The sequence below is a fragment of the Alligator sinensis genome, unplaced genomic scaffold (assembly GCF_000455745.1).
Source record: "Alligator sinensis unplaced genomic scaffold, ASM45574v1 scaffold1255_1, whole genome shotgun sequence".
NCBI classification, from domain to species: Eukaryota; Metazoa; Chordata; order Crocodylia; family Alligatoridae; genus Alligator; species Alligator sinensis.
The window spans coordinates 167,013-184,853 of NW_005843120.1; the positions used below are offsets into that span (position 1 = coordinate 167,013).

At 42.6% G+C, this 17,841-nt stretch overlaps 1 protein-coding gene across 2 annotated transcripts in view; it reads right to left on the reverse strand.

Annotated features, from left to right (window-relative positions):
* Positions 1-17,841, reverse strand: part of RSF1 (remodeling and spacing factor 1) — a 61,154-nt gene that overhangs the window by 14,770 nt on the left and 28,543 nt on the right. For both annotated transcript variants that reach the window (XM_025193885.1, XM_014526692.2), the window contains exons 9-13: positions 14,009-14,063; positions 13,382-13,491; positions 8,516-8,583; positions 7,705-7,912; positions 4,496-4,719 (exon numbers count right to left, since the gene is read on the reverse strand). In XM_025193885.1, the coding sequence (XP_025049670.1) occupies positions 4,496-4,719; positions 7,705-7,912; positions 8,516-8,583; positions 13,382-13,491; positions 14,009-14,063 (665 nt within the window). The remainder of the gene's footprint in view (positions 1-4,495; positions 4,720-7,704; positions 7,913-8,515; positions 8,584-13,381; positions 13,492-14,008; positions 14,064-17,841) is intronic.

Here is a 17,841-nt window from a genome sequence, read left to right on the forward strand (position 1 = left end):
TATGACTGAAGAACCAGAGGAGAGACTTCACAAAAACCAACCTATTGCCACTTCCAGTTCTCCCAGCATGAGGCTCCAGACACTCAGCACCCTGCTGGGGGTGCATTAGTCACCTTTTGCAACAACTGAAAACAGCCAGAGGATATGAATCAAATTTAGAGCTCTTTTCTTTGAGCTGTCTCAAAATTGTTACCCAAGAGCACAGTACTGATTTTCTGGACCTAGCACAAGTTGCCATATTGTGTTACTGGCTGAAGTGACTTACAATTTAAAAAGGTCCCCCCCTCCCTTCAAACATATTAAGAGGGCTCAATTAGAAGCCCCAGATACTTGAGAAATCAAAGCAAGACAGCTCTCAGTGATGGTAATTTCCTTAATCTCAGTGTAAAGCATGACAAGGACTCAGGAAAAGAACAGATGAAGAGGGCCACTGCCCTGGAAGGGATATTCTGTCTTGTGAAAAGAACGGGACCAACACCCAAAAAGAAGTCAGAAGTTAAAAGAAGTAATTTGTCCAGAAAACAAATGCAGACTGGGCAGCAGTAGCGTATGCCTTCACAACATCAGGTTGCCACTGAGGGACCAGATATGAGACCCGAGATGAGAAGAGACTTTAATACCCAGGGAACCTCAGTCCTGGGCTTCTCTGCTGCCTGTCAAAAAGGGTGCTTGTTGGGGGCTGTGACAGAGTGGTGATTTTTGTCACGGACAAACCAATACTAATTGTTCCCAAGCTTTCAGCAGCATTAAGATGCTGATTAGCAACGATTCCATATTCTTTAAGCTTCAATATCAGTTGTTCACATATTTCCATGAATCACAAGTTACTGCTGCTGCATATCACTTAAGAGCAAGCAAAATAGGGAGAAAACTAGAAAGGAACAATTACTGTAAGCTTTTATACCTTTCTTATTTTGCCTACTTGTTACAATTCTTTTTGGAGGTAAGTACTTCAGCTATAACTTATGTCAGTCTGCAGTACATTTGATGTTAAAAGAATGGATATGAACAGTTGAAAGGACATTCACTGACATGTGATGAGTGAATTCTGCACAGTACCAAGTGCTCTTAGCTTGCAATGAAAGTTTAGGGCCCATGGCACTTTGCATGCCTGTGCCCAAAATGAAGCAGTACTACAGAATCAGCTTTCTAAAGAGATGCTACCCCCTCAAGAAATCTATGAAAGTGCATTTTTTAGATAAATAAATCTGTTATATTTTCTATTTTGAGTCCTCCTTTATTAGTAGACCCAATTTTACACAAGATAAAAATCTTCTCCCCATCACTCATTCATTTTCACTGCTTATTTCTCTGGACAAGAATCATTTTCATGCACTTGATGGTATTTCACAAGCAGAGGATGGATTGTGGTTGGGGAACAGTGTTATAAGGCAAGCTGCAAAGGAACAGAGGTGCTATTGACATACAAGTGTTCCTAGTCCTTAAAGATCAAAAGAAAAACATAGCAGGCCCAAAACTGTGAAGCCAAAAGGGATTTCTATCATCATTGCTTTGTCTTGACTTTGATCACAGAGGTGGCAATGTTTTGGAGTGGAGGCTGCTTTAATGGAGCTTCACTCTGAGTGTGGCTGCATCACTGTCACTGCAGCTACCGTCACCATTCCCCCCACAGTAGCGCTGCCACAGCTTCTCCCCACCGGAGAAAGGCTGCCAAAGCCTCCCAGCTTCACGGGGCAGATACAATAGCTCCGCTGGCCAGATCTGGCTCATGGGTCCAGTTGACATCCCCTGCTAGAGACATAAGAATGAACATAGGAACATAAGTGCCATACCGAGTCAGGCTGGTGGACCACTTCGCCCACTATCCTTCTCTAACAACGGGAGGAATGGATGCTTTGGAAGGAAAGCACATGAAGAGGGTATATCTAGCCCTGGCATCCACCATCATTGGTTTAAAGATGCCAGAGAATGCGTCCCTGACTTACCAGCTATTCATGACCAACAGATCCACAAATCTGCCTAGTCCCTTTTTGAACCAGTCTATGTTGTCTACCTCTACCACCTCCTGTGGCAATGAACTGCACAAGTTAACCATGCGCTGCATAAAAACATACTTTCTCCTGTTAGTGTTAAACCTGTCTCCTACTAACTTCAGTGGATGCCCTCCAATACTCTAGTTCCAGTATTCTGGGACTTTATGAGTAACAGCCCCCTTCATGATTTTACAGACCTTTACCATATCTCCCCTCAGCTTTCTTCTTCCAAACTGAAGAGTCCTAGCCTTTTCAGTCTCACTTGGTATGGCAACTGCTCTATACCCGATCATTTTGGTTGCCCTTCTCTGCACCTTTCCTAATTCTACCACATCCTTTTTGAGATGCAGAGGCCAGAACTGCACACAGTGGGTATGCACGCAAACTGCGCCGGAGTAAACTAATCCAGGCATAGTGTCTGAATGTGCACCCAATGACAGGAGCAAATTGAGTTCGGATGGAGCAGTTAAGGATCAGCAGCAGGTTGGAGCCTGGCCCCCTGCTGGCTTGGCTTACTGGACACAATTTGCACTCACATCACCATCTACACATTCATTTAATCACAGTTATTTACTCCAGTGTAGGATAGTACTTATGTCTGACAGGACTATCCTAAGCCAGAGTAAATTAGCCTACCATGCCCTAATTGCAGCCCATGCGTAGACAGTGACACTCTACCGTGGAACGAATTAGTCTACTCCACAGTAAAGCGCACGTGTAGATATGCCCAGTATCTAAGATGTGGGCACATCATGGATTTGTACAACGGCAGAATGATATTCTCCGTCTGTTCTCAATTCTTTCTTAATGATGCCCAGCACTTCATTGGCTTTTTTGGTCACTGCCGCACACTGAGCTGATGCTTTTAGCAAACTATCCACAGTGACGCCAAGGTCTCTTTTCTGAGTCATAAGAACTAATTCAGGGCCCAGAGTTATATATTTATAGTTGAGGTGATTTTTCCCATGTGTATTACCTTGTATTTGTCGATACTGAAGTTTATCTGCCATCCTTTGGCCCCCTCACTTAGCTTGGTGAGATCTTTCTGCAGCTCCTTTCCATCAGCTTGGGCTTTGACTACTAGGAATAACTTAGTATCACTTGCAAACTTGGAGTTTTCATTATGCCCCCCCTATTTCAAAACCACTGATGAAAATGATGAACAAAACTGGGTCCAGCACTGAATCCCAGCAGAGCTCCACTTCTGACTTTCTTCCATCTTTAAAAGTGACCATCTAGCCCTACCCTTTGCTTCCTATCTTTTAACCAGCTCTCAAGCCAGAAAAAAACCTTCCCTCCAATCCCGTGGCAGTTCATTTGTTTTTAAAAACCTTTGGTGAGGGACTTGTTGAAAGTTTTTTGAAAATTCAGATATATTATGTCAACTGGATCCCCCTCATCCATGCGCTTGTTAACAACCTCAAAGGACTCCAGCAGATTGGTGAGGCAGGATTTCCCTTTGCGAAAAGCATGTCAACTCTTCCCCAGCAGATCATCTTTCCATGTGACTGTTGATTTTATTTTTTATTCTTTATTACAGAATCTACCAACTTGCTGAGCTTGGACATTGGACTGACTGGTCTGTAATTCTGAGAATGACTTCTGGAGCCCTTTGTGAAAGTGGGTGTTATTCTGGCAACCTGGGAGTCCTCTGACATAGGGGCTGTGTGTAACAACAGGTTAAATATTACTGGCCGTAGTTCTACAATTTCACTCCCGAGTGAATGCCATCTGGCCCTGGCAACTTATTAGAACAAATTTCTTCTAAAACTTCTGTTGTTACTTTAATGTGATCCAGCTCTTCAGACCTAACCAACTCTTCAGACAGTAAACTGTCACCCACCACTTCATGCAGTTGGAGGATTTATTCTTCTATACTAAATAAGGAATTTAAGTGGAAGACTTTCAGGGTTCTCCATGAGATATCAACAGGTCTCCAAGGAAAGAGAGGGAAATCATTTAAAAAACTGGTAGAAAAAGAGCCACGTCTTCAAAAGAAATACCAATTTTGCCTACTCAGAAAACGAGCACTTGGAAGCAGAACAGTTAATGATACAATGGGAAAACTTAAATTCTGCATGCACTTGACTATTTTGCTTTCACAATTTGCCCATGCATTTAAAAATGAGCGTTCCTTAAGAATCTAGTACGCAACACTGTGGGCATTCACAGCACACCATTCAGAGCAAAGGGAAACCTTGACAAGTATATCACAGTAGGGAAATAACCATTACAGAATCTGTACCTGCATGGCACTCTGCATATTCCAAATGCCTCACAAAGACATCAGATTAATCAAACACCTCTGTCACACAAGGCATCCTCTATCCTGCAGAAAGGAATACTAGAGCAAAGATGACATATAACCTAACCCAAGCAACATAACAATTCAATGTCAAGGCCAAGAACAGAACTCAAAAAATCTGAGGTATCCAATCCTCTGGTCAGGCCCTCTTCTCTGACATACAACATTTAACTCTGTTTAAAAGAGTTCTGCTCACCAGACTCCCTACTGATATTGTCCTCAGAATCTTCCTCCTCATCATCCTCTGAATAGTTTTTCCTGACTCTTTTTCTTCGTAACCGCCTGCTTTGTCTCATCGGCCTGGAGTGGTGCCGCTTGGGTCTGCGGGCGCAGAACTCTGAATCACTGTCGTCATTCGACGGTGGGTCATCTTCACTCTCATCTAAGTTCTCCTCTGATACCACAAACTCATCCTGAGATCTGTTAAAAGACAAATGACAGCCAAAAGAGAAATACTTGAAACAAACATATTAAAATATTATAAAAGTTGACTACGTATGTAATGCAGTTTATAACAGCTGTGGATGTTGTTTCCATATTACGTGTTTACACCCACTTTTATCTGGGAATCTTAAAGAGTGCTTCACAAAAGTGAACGAGTCTTCTCAACCTTAATGCAAGCTAATGAATGCTTACGCCCATCCCTGACATTAAATACCACCTGTGTACTTGGAGGTGGCTTCACAGTACGTAACACTGCATAGCAGATCAGGACAGTACGGGAAAAATCCTATATCCCTTTGTGCGCCTAAATGGACACAAGATTATTGCAAAAAAAATTTGTTTTTAATTGCAATCACTGCATGCAGCGTTTTCAGCACTTAACCACAGGTCTTTGTTCTATTACCCGCCTAGCACTGTGGAAGGCTGTGTACTGGCCAGTACCTGAGTATAAGTCTGGGAAAAGCATGAGAAGGAGGCCTCCCACGTCTGAGCTCCAACAGTTGAGTGGTTAGGAAATTTGCCCACAAAGCAGGAGATCTGGATTCTAGCCTCAACTCCCTTGCCCAGAGGGTGTTTGTACCTATGTTTTCTAGCACATACGTGGTCCTAGCATACCACAGGTCAGTCGTTGTTCAGACCCCTCTCCAGCATTTAACAGTCATTGAATAAAATGATTATTAAGCAATGCTGTTGGGAAGTTTCTGCCCCATTTGGAGCAAAGGTCCAGATTAGAATCCACGGCATTGTCCTATGAGGACACCAGCCACCTCAGTGAACTACACATCACTTCCTGGTCCCACATGTCTGTCTCTTGCCTGCCCAGGGCCAGTTTCAGAAGGAGTGATGGAAAAGAGAACGAATAATGCTGGGGTGGGGAGGGGTGGTTAGAGCCCTGTGCTGTGAAGTAAAAAACATGCAGGTTTAAACCCCCATGGAGGGAAGAGGGGGACAGACCTTGGGTCTCTTGCTTCCTGGGAAAGGGCCATAACCAACTGGCTACTGGCACTAACACATGGGAGGCTCCTCTTCACTATGTCCATTAAGTCATGAGCATCTACTCAGCTACATCTTTGTGACTTGCATACACTTATTTGCCCAGAACAAGAATGCATACAGGACCAGACAGTTCATAGCCTACTGAGCACATTCACTGTACACATGCACACTTGTGTGTCCACAGTGCAGTGGTAATTAGAATCACATTTTGTTCCTAAGTTCCAAAAATTTCACTTACACAGCTAGAAAAATGCCATTTAGATGGATCCAGGGCAATGGAGTTCTGCCCTATGTAAATCTGAATGCTGTTTTCAACTGAAATTGCGGGGGGGGTTACGTATAGTGAAGTCTTGTTTGTCCCGGACTTCAAGTCAATATTATTCTCAGGAGGCACTCTTTAAAGAGCCATACAAAGCTAGGATTTCAAATGTATATGTCCTATACAGAATATGGCTGTACCTTCTAGTATCACAGGGGGTTAGCAATAACTCAGGAGGAACACAATCTGTGAAACAGTTTCATAGACTTGTGGAAATCAAACCACTCGTTTCCAAATGCAAAGATGATATAATCATGGATGCAAAGATGATATAATTATGCAAAGATGGTATAATTACTTCTACTTCACAGGTTTACGTTACTGATCTTCTAGAACTGCTGTTGTTTAAAGAATGAGTTAATTTATACAACAGCAGAATATCCTTGTTGGGATAAAGGGGACAGCCAATTCCCACAGCTGAATGCAAATTCTAAACTAATATTCAGCAGGCAATTAACAGAAAATACTGTTGAAAATGTAAACCCTCTATACCAAATCAATCAATGAGATGTTTGCAGGCTATATTCATTGACTGGGAAAGTTCCAGCACATTTTGTTCTACTATCAGGATAAAAATCATTCAGTATACCCACATGTGGAAAATGACTTCAAGAGATACTTAAAATCTGTCCCAAGAAATTTTCAAGAGGTTATTTCTAAACCAATCAAGATGGGAAAGGGACAGCTGTCAACCAAAAATGTTGTCAGCCAAAAATACAGCCCTTTTGTGTTTCTCTGTGAGGTATAAGGGTTGAAATGATGATATTTAGCATTAGAAATTCAAATGACTTCTGCTCTGGAGAACTCAGATGATTAGAGAACTAATGAAATGAAAGTAATATAAGGAGTGAAAAGAAATTCAGAGTGGAAGGCATCTGTAATCAGTTTAATATCTATTTAACATTTCAGGTTTCATATAATGCATGTTTTATAGAGTGTAAACTGTTTACCTTTCTCTGGTCTTCACATCTAGTTCTCCTGGTTTTCTGAACCTCAAATTCTTAGAATGCTAAAAGTCAAGAATTGAGTTCTATAGGTTTCTTTAATCTATCAGAGACGAAGCATCAAGTCTGCTTCAGTTCTTCATCATTCTAAGCTACACAGGAGGTTTTGTCTAAACAAGGAAGTTTTACTGCTTTAGCTAAAAGAGTAGAGTTAAATGGTAAAAGACACCTGATGTAGATGTAGTTTTGTGGTTATAAAGCTACCTTAAAAACTGATATAGCTATTATACCAGAATCACTACACTGGTATAAGACACTTTGATAATGATATTAACATGGCCATGTTAGGACTTTTACTGGTATATAGTTATCACACCCCTAACCAAAAACAGCAATACCAGTAAAAAATCTACATGTGGCCCAGGCCTAACAAAAAACCATCAGTTACAACTTCAAACCACAAAAAATCACCTAGGATAGGCCTATACTACAGATTGCTGTGGGGAAGCAGGAAAATGTTACCATACGGGTACCATGTGCAGCATATAATTGCATCCCCACTAGGGCTTCTTCTCAGCTTAGTATATTAGTATTCCCACATGGGTGAAGCATCCCCATTGTATGCTTGGCATAAGTAGTGCTGAATATTGACATAAATCTAGTGTTTAACAACCTAGACTAGTAATTTAAGCACAAACCTACCCATCGCTGATCCTGAACTCATCCTCACTCTCCTCCTCATCCAGATTGCTATCGCTATCCAGGTCATTTAGTCGCCGTCGTTTCTTGCGACGTGCTGCAGCAGCCCTCTGGGGCCGCTTATTTTCTTTCCTTTCTTCCTCAAGGATGGTAGAAATGTCCTTTCCACGGTGACCTGTGATATTTGACATGTCTTTGCCTCGGCCACCACCTAGATACAGTGGGAGAAAGGGGAAAAAATCCTGCAAGTGAATGTTAGCATTTTTCATTCAACTTTAAATAAATTTTCCCTCCCTGCTTCCGATTTCAGCTTCCCTTCTACACACCAGGCACCAGGCTAATGGTTCCATGTATCTGCTCTGCTCTAGTCCCATGCTGGGCTATATCACCACAGCTGCAGTCAGCTGGGCTGCAAACAGATCAAGGCCCAAATTCCTGAGAAGCTACATATCTGCAGCATCCACTGACTTCATAATCTGACCTCCTGCAGTTAGTGAACAATTGTAATCATTTTGGCCCCTGGTACTTGATTGTTTCTATACTGAAAAGAGTATAAACATAGAGTAATTAATTATTAATAAAAGTTCTATAGCTACCACATTGTACAGTTCTTCCTAGTTTGTGATGCCCATTTCCCTGAATCCATCAAAATCAGGAAGTATGGTTCAAAAGTACGGTAGCAAAAATTCCAAGCTGTGAGTGATCAGAAGAGAGAATTACACCCACTGTCTCTTGCAGCACAATACAATTTGTGCTACAGGACCCTTTCTTGTTACCATTTTAATGAAGATAGAATATGTAAAAAAACCCATACCTCCCCCATCAGCTTCCTTGATATCATCTTCTATTGCTTCATCGATTGCCTCATCAAATTCATCGAATCTAAAAACAATATCTTGCATTTACTACTTTGAGACAGAGCACAGTTCAGATATCATCTGAATTCATCTCTCAAAAATCTAAAACAGCAATAAGAATTTGAAGTGCCTTAGAAAATCCAGCATTGAGACAAAGCGGTGAAATAATCAGTGTAAAAGCATACAGATGCATTCTGTGCCGGACAGATTCTCAAAGATTTTTTGTTTTGTGAAAGTATATTTAGTATTTTCATCTGCTAGCAACATACCTATCACTGCCTTGTTGGGTTACTAGTGATTTAGAAAAATATACTCACAAAGCACACTTTGATCTTCCAGTGTGCTAATGAATTTAAAAGGCTGAATTCTAAAAGCAGAAAAATCTGTCAAAAAATTATTTCAGCAAAATTCTTCAAAAGAAACAGACTGTTTGTTGATTTTACGAAGCTTTCTGTTTAAATGGCAATGCGCTGGCATCTCACAGGAGAGCCTTACAACACAGACCTATACAAGTTTCATCTTAAGTATTCAAGGTGTCTGAGGCAAATGAGTAAGGCAAATGACCTACATTTTAGACTAAACAAATAATATATGCCAGGGCCATCCAACTGGCAGCCCACAGGCTCCTACCCAGGCACCTTTCCCCTGTCACTTTGGCTGCTGCTGCAACTGGGGTTCCCAACTGTCCATAAATGTATGGATGGACAATAAAAAACAAGGCTAAAAATGCCTGGCTGTAAAGCCTGCAATCGAGCCATCCATTAAAAATCTAAGCCACTAGAGCTTGATTGAAGCTCTGGCATTAAAAAAAAAAAAAGCTGCAGGCAGTGTTGATGTACAGACAGAGCATGGCAGCACCACCTGGTGTCTGAGCAAGAGTGCAGCATCCTGAAGGGAGTTTCTGTCAGGGCTCTGGCTCACAGGAATCTCTGTAGCTCCCTTCCCCCAGCCATGTGCTGCTACTGCATCCCATCTGCCTGTAACACTGCTGGGTCAAAGATAGGCAGACAACAGTCCTTCTTTGGGAGTCGGTGGAGGGCAGGGCCAGTAAAGGTAATGCTGTAGGGGCCACCTGGTGTGGGGTGCATTCACGGGCATTAGGGCATGGAAGTGAATAGGGAAACCCTGGGGTGAGAGCAATACTGTGCAAAACCACTACTGCAGTCAAACAGGGTTGCCAACATAAGAAAACTTTTTTACTGAAAATCTGCAAACTATTTACTGACAGCCAAACATTTTTACTATGGTTGGTGTTAAACTCCTAAATCTGAAACCAGTCCTTGTCCAGGGCCTGGCAGAAGGGTTACAGTTACATTATGTAAAACATATGCCAGTAAAAATCCCTCAGCTTTCACTTCCTGCTCCTGCATCAGGGAAGGATGGAACATCCCATGGGGCTTCCAGTGTTTGCAGCACGGTGGTAGGGTGATCCGCTTGCACCCATGTAATACAAGTGTGTATGTGGGGCAGGGGGGAAACGCTGCTCCCATGCATGGTGAAACTGGAGGTGATGGTACAACCCATGTGGCATGCAGTCCCTGGCTGCTTATAAGCTGAATTGCCCTGATACATACTTTATAGAATTCTTCCTTGGATGGATTTGCTATAATATTACAATTACTTGGTGGGAAGGTCAAAGGCAAAATATTCACTATATTTCTGCTACATAGCCTTTACAATTCTGATCATGACTCAATACACAGAGGAAGTAAAATTTAAAAATGACATGCAAACCAGGGAAAAAAGGATCTGTTTCCTTTATGCTTTGACATGTGTTTGTCTAAAAACATTTGTTTTTCCTCTTTCATTAGATATTTAGGTCTTGTGCTTTCCTTAGAAGATGCTATGGATTTGTGAAAAGCTAGTTGATAGATTAATAGATTCATAGATGTTAGGGTCGGAAGGGACCTCAATAGATCATCGAGTCTGATCCCCTGCATAGGCAGGAAAGAGTGCTGGGTCTAGATGACCCCAGCTAGATGGTTATCTAACATAGTTGGCCTATGACATTAGGCAGAAGTAAATGAAAGATGATTAACTGTCTAGGGACATTTATTTTATGGTAAGGTAAGTAACTCTGAAATGACTCCTTTAGTAGTTTTATTTTAAGGTATTCATAAATGAGATTATTTTACCCTTAAAACAATTTATGAGCTGCATGTCATGTTTGGAAGAATCAGGCTATTCTTCACATTTCCTACACCACTGCTAACAAGTATTCAGGAATCAAATATCTCCTGATATATTTTTCATATAAAGGTGTAATGGATTATCCCTTGCTCTTCTGCAGGTTATTTTTCCTAACCTGTTCAACAAAAAACTAAGATGATTCAGACAACACAAAGGGATCAGATAGATGAAAAGAACCAAAACACTACATTTTATAAATCTGTTTGTGAGCAGAACAAGACTTCCCAATTTATTTCCCTCAGTGGAAAGAGGACAGGCACAATTCTCATTAACTCTAAAGGACTTAAATTTTTTGTGAGAATTTGAAGTCACATGCCAATAATACACATACAGAATACATTCATAAACTCACAGACACGAGTGTGATGTATTGCATAAGAGATGCTTGTTTATCATTTTATATTTTAATACTGAGCTTCATATTAACATTGAACAAAAATAAATTATTTCCATTTAAAACCGCTATCCTTGCAGGATGTAGCAATCCCACTGCAGTCATGTCAAATATCCTCTGGGCAAGAATGTTTTCTGCTGGGTCAATGGCCACCTCAACTATCACAAACATGACAAGAAATCTGTAAAAATCTGCCTGTGGCAAAATCTCTATTATCGGCAGCATTCAATGTCCAATACCAGAAGAAAGATTTTCTTCACTGTAGAGTGAACCAAACTAGCTGTACAGCCTGAACATGGTTGTTACCAGCAGGGTTTTAAACAACAGTCTCCTTGGGAAATAGAAAAGGACACTGGGCACCTACGCACACACTACCTAGCTGAACTGCCAACTACTTCAGTATGTAATTGATACTAGTTTTATAACATACATAAAAACACATCTTAAGATCTGCTAGCAATAACTGCACTTGGAAGTGCCGATGCCTCGATTGCTCTGCTCTCAGGGTAGCAAGTCTAAATCACATAGGGTGCGGCTACATGTTGCCCTACGGTGACGTTGTTACTGGACCATGGTTTAGTACTGCCTTTTGGTAGTACTTCAACCGAAAGTACTAAAGCATGGCGCAGTAACCTCCTCTACTGTGCTGTGCTTGCAACACGTGGTTAGTTTTCACAGCTACTTTGCTGTAGCAGCACACTAAAACAGGGGAGCCCACCACTACAGCAAGGTAGTTGCTGATCACGTGTAGACTCACATTATCGCTACGTCGCCATAGCACTTCGTATGGCAACGTAGCGCAGTGCTACAGCGATGTAGGGTGACGTGTAGGTGAGCCCACAGAGTTTTAATTCTTTAATTATCTTTCTATTATACAACAGGTCACAGTTACTCTATAGAGGTAAAGTTCATTTTTTCTTATTTTATCTCTTATAGAGTTTGTATTTGTGTTTATTGTATTTGTACATGCTCTTAAAGCTTACCAAGAGAAGGAGGAATATAAAAAGAAAATGTGCAATAGGGGTGTGCGAAATGGGCCGTATTCGATTTGGATACGGCCTGAATCAGGGACAGTGATTCGACTAATCGATTTGGATCGCTGTCCCCAATTCCATTTGGCCAAATCCGAATCTGAAGATTCGATGCCGATTCAGAGAATCAGTGATTCAGACTTAGACACGGCTTTAAGTGTTTTTTCTACATACCTCAAGGTACCAGGTGCGGCTCATGAACACTGCAATGCTGGGGTGGACGAAGCATCCCACAGGAGCGTGGGGAGGTCCCCTGTGTGCTTGGCAGCGAACCCGAAAGTGGACCAGAAGTACTTCCGGTCCACTTGTGGGTCCGCCGGGGAGTGCACTGGGAGGGCCCCCCCACGCCCCCCATTTCAGCGATTGGCTGCGGAGGGGGACCCCGATTGACCCCCCAGACCCAAAATACACCAGTCGCCAATCCGGGAGGGGGGCGGGGCGGCGCCAGTGCGCTCCCTGGCAGACCCGGAAGTGAACCAGCACTTCTGGTCCACTTCCGGGTCTGCTGCCAAGCGCACTGGGGAGCCCCCCACGCTTCTGTGGGATGCTCCATCCACCCCACCATCTCAACTTTCACAAGCCACCTACTACCTAGAGGTATGTAGAACAAACATTTAAAGCTGTGTCTATGTCCGAATTGCTGAATCTTTCCTAATCTCTCCAAATAGATTCGGAGGGTTCCAATTCAATTCAGAGAGATTAAAGGGTCTCCTGATTTGATTCGGAGATTTGGCTGGTGGAACAGGCCGATTTGGCTGCTGAAACAGGCCAAATCTCTGCTGAACCGAATCAGGGACTGAAGCTATGCATAGCCCTAATGAGCAATGGTAAACCTCAGACATTTGTATTAACCTTTTCTCAACCAGATAGATAACCATTGGCCTGCATCAATATTTTGCATATTCTTCAATACGAATGCTGTCACCTTGAAAATGCCTGTGCTTCCCTTGCCACCGAACTAAATGTGATACATCAACTCTTACACGTGACTCATTCAATGTGACGCAGAAGACATGCCTCTGTTTTCTGACTGCTAAGCACACATGGTATTTAAGTGAGAACGAAGACTCCTACCTTTGGTTTGTTTGCTACATGTAAGCGCTACTTGAAAAGCAGGTGGGAGGAGGAAAAGGCACATTATCATTAATGCCCTTAGTTGCAAACACTAGCTATTTTCATTCTTATCAGCATTCAAACAGGCTGCCTACCTATAACTTATGCATTTCCGGGTTCTGGTAGACCTCCTTTCAAGTAGTTTTGACTTTGGCTTTTTGGAATCTTTCTTCTTTTCCTCCGGACTTTGTTGTATTTCTGGCTCCTGTTAAAGTAAGACAGAAGGGTTAGAAGCCCATGTCAGCCTTGGGCATTTTTTGTCAGGAAGACTGAACTACAACAGTCCTATTTTCCTCTCTGATAACAGGTATGCACAAGGCTTACATTCTCAAATGGCTGACTTATTCCAGGTATCCAATGTCTCTGCCCTGTTGCCAGGTGAGGGTTATTGATTAATAACAGCAGATGATAATTATTAAGAAGCCATTCTCAGCAAGAAGTCCAGAAATTTTATCTTTTGGAACTAGATATACTAAAGGGTCTCAAATGTTTAACATTAGCAACACATGCGCCAAAAGAGAAGTGAACTATATATAGACTTCAGTCCAGCAAGGCACGTCAACTTTGGAGTAGGCTCATTTGGTCAAACATGATCCTAAACAATGCTGGCACATCCTCTTTCAGAATTATACAAATTCTTATATTAACAATGCTTCCATACGTACACTCACCCCCTTATTTATTGCAATACAATGTTTAGGAAATGAAAGAATAATACTTACTTGTGGTGGAATGATATTCTCTATGCTGATGCCCACATACACCAATCGCTCTTTCCTTGAAGAGAAAAAAAACAAAACATTTACAAAAAGCCTGTTCATTTTTAAGATAATGCAGACTTAAAACAATGCTCTAATTAGCATTATTTGAAGCTGTTCCTATAGTCAAGGAGAAGCAGGCCAATCAGCACCCTGTGATAAAATGTATATGTTCCAAACCTTGATTAAAATTATCAGGTGTTATTATCTTTGGTCTTGAAGGATCAAAGTCTCCTACACACATAAATGTAATGGCTTTAGAAATAATTCTGACAACTGATAGTATCTGAAGGGAGAAGACATAAAGAGAAAAGAGGAATTGGCTTTTGTAGTACAAGTGTTAACTAGCAGTAACAGACCAAAGTTTAGGAAGATCTAGGACATGTAGAAACTATACAACAGTAAGAAAAGATTAGACGATGCTTTATTAGGCTCCAAATAAGGAAGTCACATCTCTTAAGGAGGATCATACTGCAGGAACCCAGACTGGAAAATATAATATGGTAGAAAATAATCTATAGAGAACAACAGTGTGTTGCAAGGGACAGACTAGACTAGATGTTATCTAATAGCTCTCCTCTATCTTCAACTTCTAAGTTTCTAAGGAGAATTGCTACCATTGAAATGAAGATATAGAAACATTTGTGTCAAGCTGCTAGATTTGTTTGCTTGAAGGAAGGGCTGTGGGGGGGTCAAATTAACACCCCCATGGTGAGTGAGGGAGTGGGGTTGGGGCTGGGGCAGGGGCTGCCCAGCCAGGGCAGAGTAGGGCAGGGCAGGTTGTGGGAGGGAGCCTTCATAGTTTCATAGTTGGTAGGGTCAGAAGGGACCTGAGCAGATCAGCAAGTCTGACCCTCTGCCATGGCAGGAAAGAGTACTGAGGTCAAACGACACCAGCAAGGTGTTCGTCTAGCCTCCTCTTAAAGACCCCCAGGGCAGGAGCCAGCACCACTTTGCTTGGAAGTTGGTTCCAGTTGGCCTTGGGTGGCTCGTCAGGGGGCACAGGCAGGGTGGGGTAGGCCGGCTCCCCACTACTCCACGCACCCCCGGGGGAGGCATGGGGAGCATGTGCCCCTGGGATTTGTGTGTGGGGCAAGGCAGGCTGCTCTGGCCTCTTCCCAGTGCAGGGGCTGGGACTGTGCTTGGGGCAGGTGGAAGCAGGGTGGGCAGTGGTGTTGGGAGAAGGTTACAGGGGGACTGCAGAGGATTTTGAGGTGGCTGTAGCCCACCCCATAGCTCACCCTCCCAAAGCTGCTGCCACCTGCCCCACGTGCAGACCCAGCGCAGCCCTCCACCAGGAAGAGGCTGGCTTGGACCCTGGCCCCAAGCCTGGAGTGGGCAGCCCACCCTCACCCTGTGCACAAATCCAGGGAGCACCCCCCCCCCATGCCCTCCTGGGGCTGCGCGCAGTGGTGGGGAGCCAGCCCACCGCCCCTGCAGCTCCATCCTGTGACCCGACCTATCCTGGCTGGGCAGCCCCTGACCGTGCCCCAGTCCAGCTCCCACTCCTCCCTCACTGTGGGGCACTCAATCTGCCCCTTTGTGCCTCTTTTCTCCCCCTCACAGATTTACCAGCTAGACGCTGCTCTCCAAGCTGGTGGGCTGCATTCCTGGCTGCATGCATGCTTCAACTGCGTGCATGCACATGGTGTTTATCAGTGTGACATTAGCGGCTACACCAGCCAAAAAAAGCCAATTGCCAATAATGTCAATTTTCCTTTTATCGATGCCGATCCAGTACAGACCGATATATCAGTGAACCTCTAATAAAAACACAAAGCCTGCCTAAATCTTAAAACCAGATACAGAGATGAAATACCAACTACCTTCCTTACCACAGATAATAAATGAAGGCTCAATAAATGCACCAGCAGGTCTCAAAGCGCAGGCCAGGGAACAGCACTGACTATTGAGCTCATTCTAGCTTTTCTCATCTCCAGATGACAAAATTACGTGAAAAGAATCGAGATACACATCTCCCAAGATGTATTTTCCACATAAGTAGATGCAGTCATTACCAAAGGGACACTACAATATTATGAATGAGAGGAGAGAGAATCCATGGGTGAAGAGGAACATGGTGGAAAGCAGTGCCAGGATGAGTCTGCTATTTCACAGTAATCCTTTGAAAGAGTTCCAGAATCCCTGATTTAAATCGAAAACAGCAGTGATACAACCTTTTGAATCCTTTGCTGCCACCTCGTGGCAGTACATAGTTATATAGATGCTAGTAGATGTAGAAGTAAGAAACTTAAAATTCAGCAGGGCTTTTTACTGTAGTACTTGAACTCATGGAGTAGAACAAGGGGAAAAAAAGGAACACAGATCTTAAAAAACCCAAATCTCCATTATTGTCACAACTGTCACTGCCATCAGGGAGTGAAAAGTCGTCATTAAAAATAAGCTACAGCCATATCACTGATTCAAAGAACCAGATTAGTGTACTCTCAATGATAGCTTCAAATCCTTCAGGGGGCTGTGAAATCTCTATTCCAAAAGGAAAGAGAAAGACAAGAAAGAGTTAATGTTGTTTTACACAGGTTAGCTCTGACAGTGAAACCTGTTTTAATATCTGCTTACACCTGTCTCTCAAATAATCCATTTTAGCTGCAATAAACCTTTACACTTGAGCTGTAATAAAAGCATGGCCCCAGACTTTTTCCAAGATTATATCGTCACATCTGCTGTCTTCACCATGGTTACCTGGCAATTTTACCAAAGCATGCCCTGATAAAGAAACAATAGACACCTGAATCAGAACATGATAGCAAGTCACGATATTGTCCCTTACTGGCCAATACAAAATATGAAGCTTCAAAGGGCAGCAAAAACTCAAAGTTTTAGGATGTATAACAGGAAGCATGAGGGCAGTTTGGCTTGAGGATCACGTTGCTAAAGGTTTGTTTTTATAGCATTTTTCACCATACAAACTAGATGTATAATATGAAAAGCATGAGCATGCTGTTCTGTAAAAGTTACAAAACCTTTTATTAATGCAACACAAAGCTTGCAAAATTAAAAGCAAGACAAACTGGAAATGAAAAGCAGTCCGACAGCATTTTATGTAATAGTGTGTGCTAAAAGAGTATTTATCCTAACTAGGAATCCAAAAATACTCTTTGCAAATAATACAGTAGAGCTGACAGCACTTAGAGAACTTTAACTCTTCTGCTGCCCATCTTTTTTTGTTTCCAACTGTCAGGCCGTATTCATATATATTCAGTACAAAAGACTTTTTAAAGCAAGACAAAAAGGGGAAGTTGTGGCTCTATGGATTTGTGTGATATAACAACATAACTAAAAACTAAATCAAAATGTCTTGCTGTAGCTGTACATACATAAAGACAATTGCCAGGTCACTTAGAAATGGCACTTAAAAATGCTTCTCAGGGCTCCAGCCAATGGGGGAGGAAACAGAGCACAGGATTCAGTTTCAGCACTTGGGACGAAAGTGGGAATAGGTAACCTAAAAGAGCACCATTTTCTAAAGCCTTGTCAACACTAGAAGATTCTGGCCTTACACCAAACCCAGCGGGTGCATAAGCACTGCCAGCAGTTATGATGTGTCCGGAGAACCTGATCCACTACTATGCACAGCGTCAGGCCACTCTGCATCACTGCAGTCTTACTGTAGGCTGGGGCTGCCTCCTAATAAACCTCATACTGCACCTCATTATTTCATTCCTACAGTGGCAGCTCCCCCAGTGGTAAGAACAGGAACTGATGGACAGGCCAACAACAATTTTACCAGAGTATGATCAAGACTTCCTGAGCTGGATTAGATGACATGGTGGCAG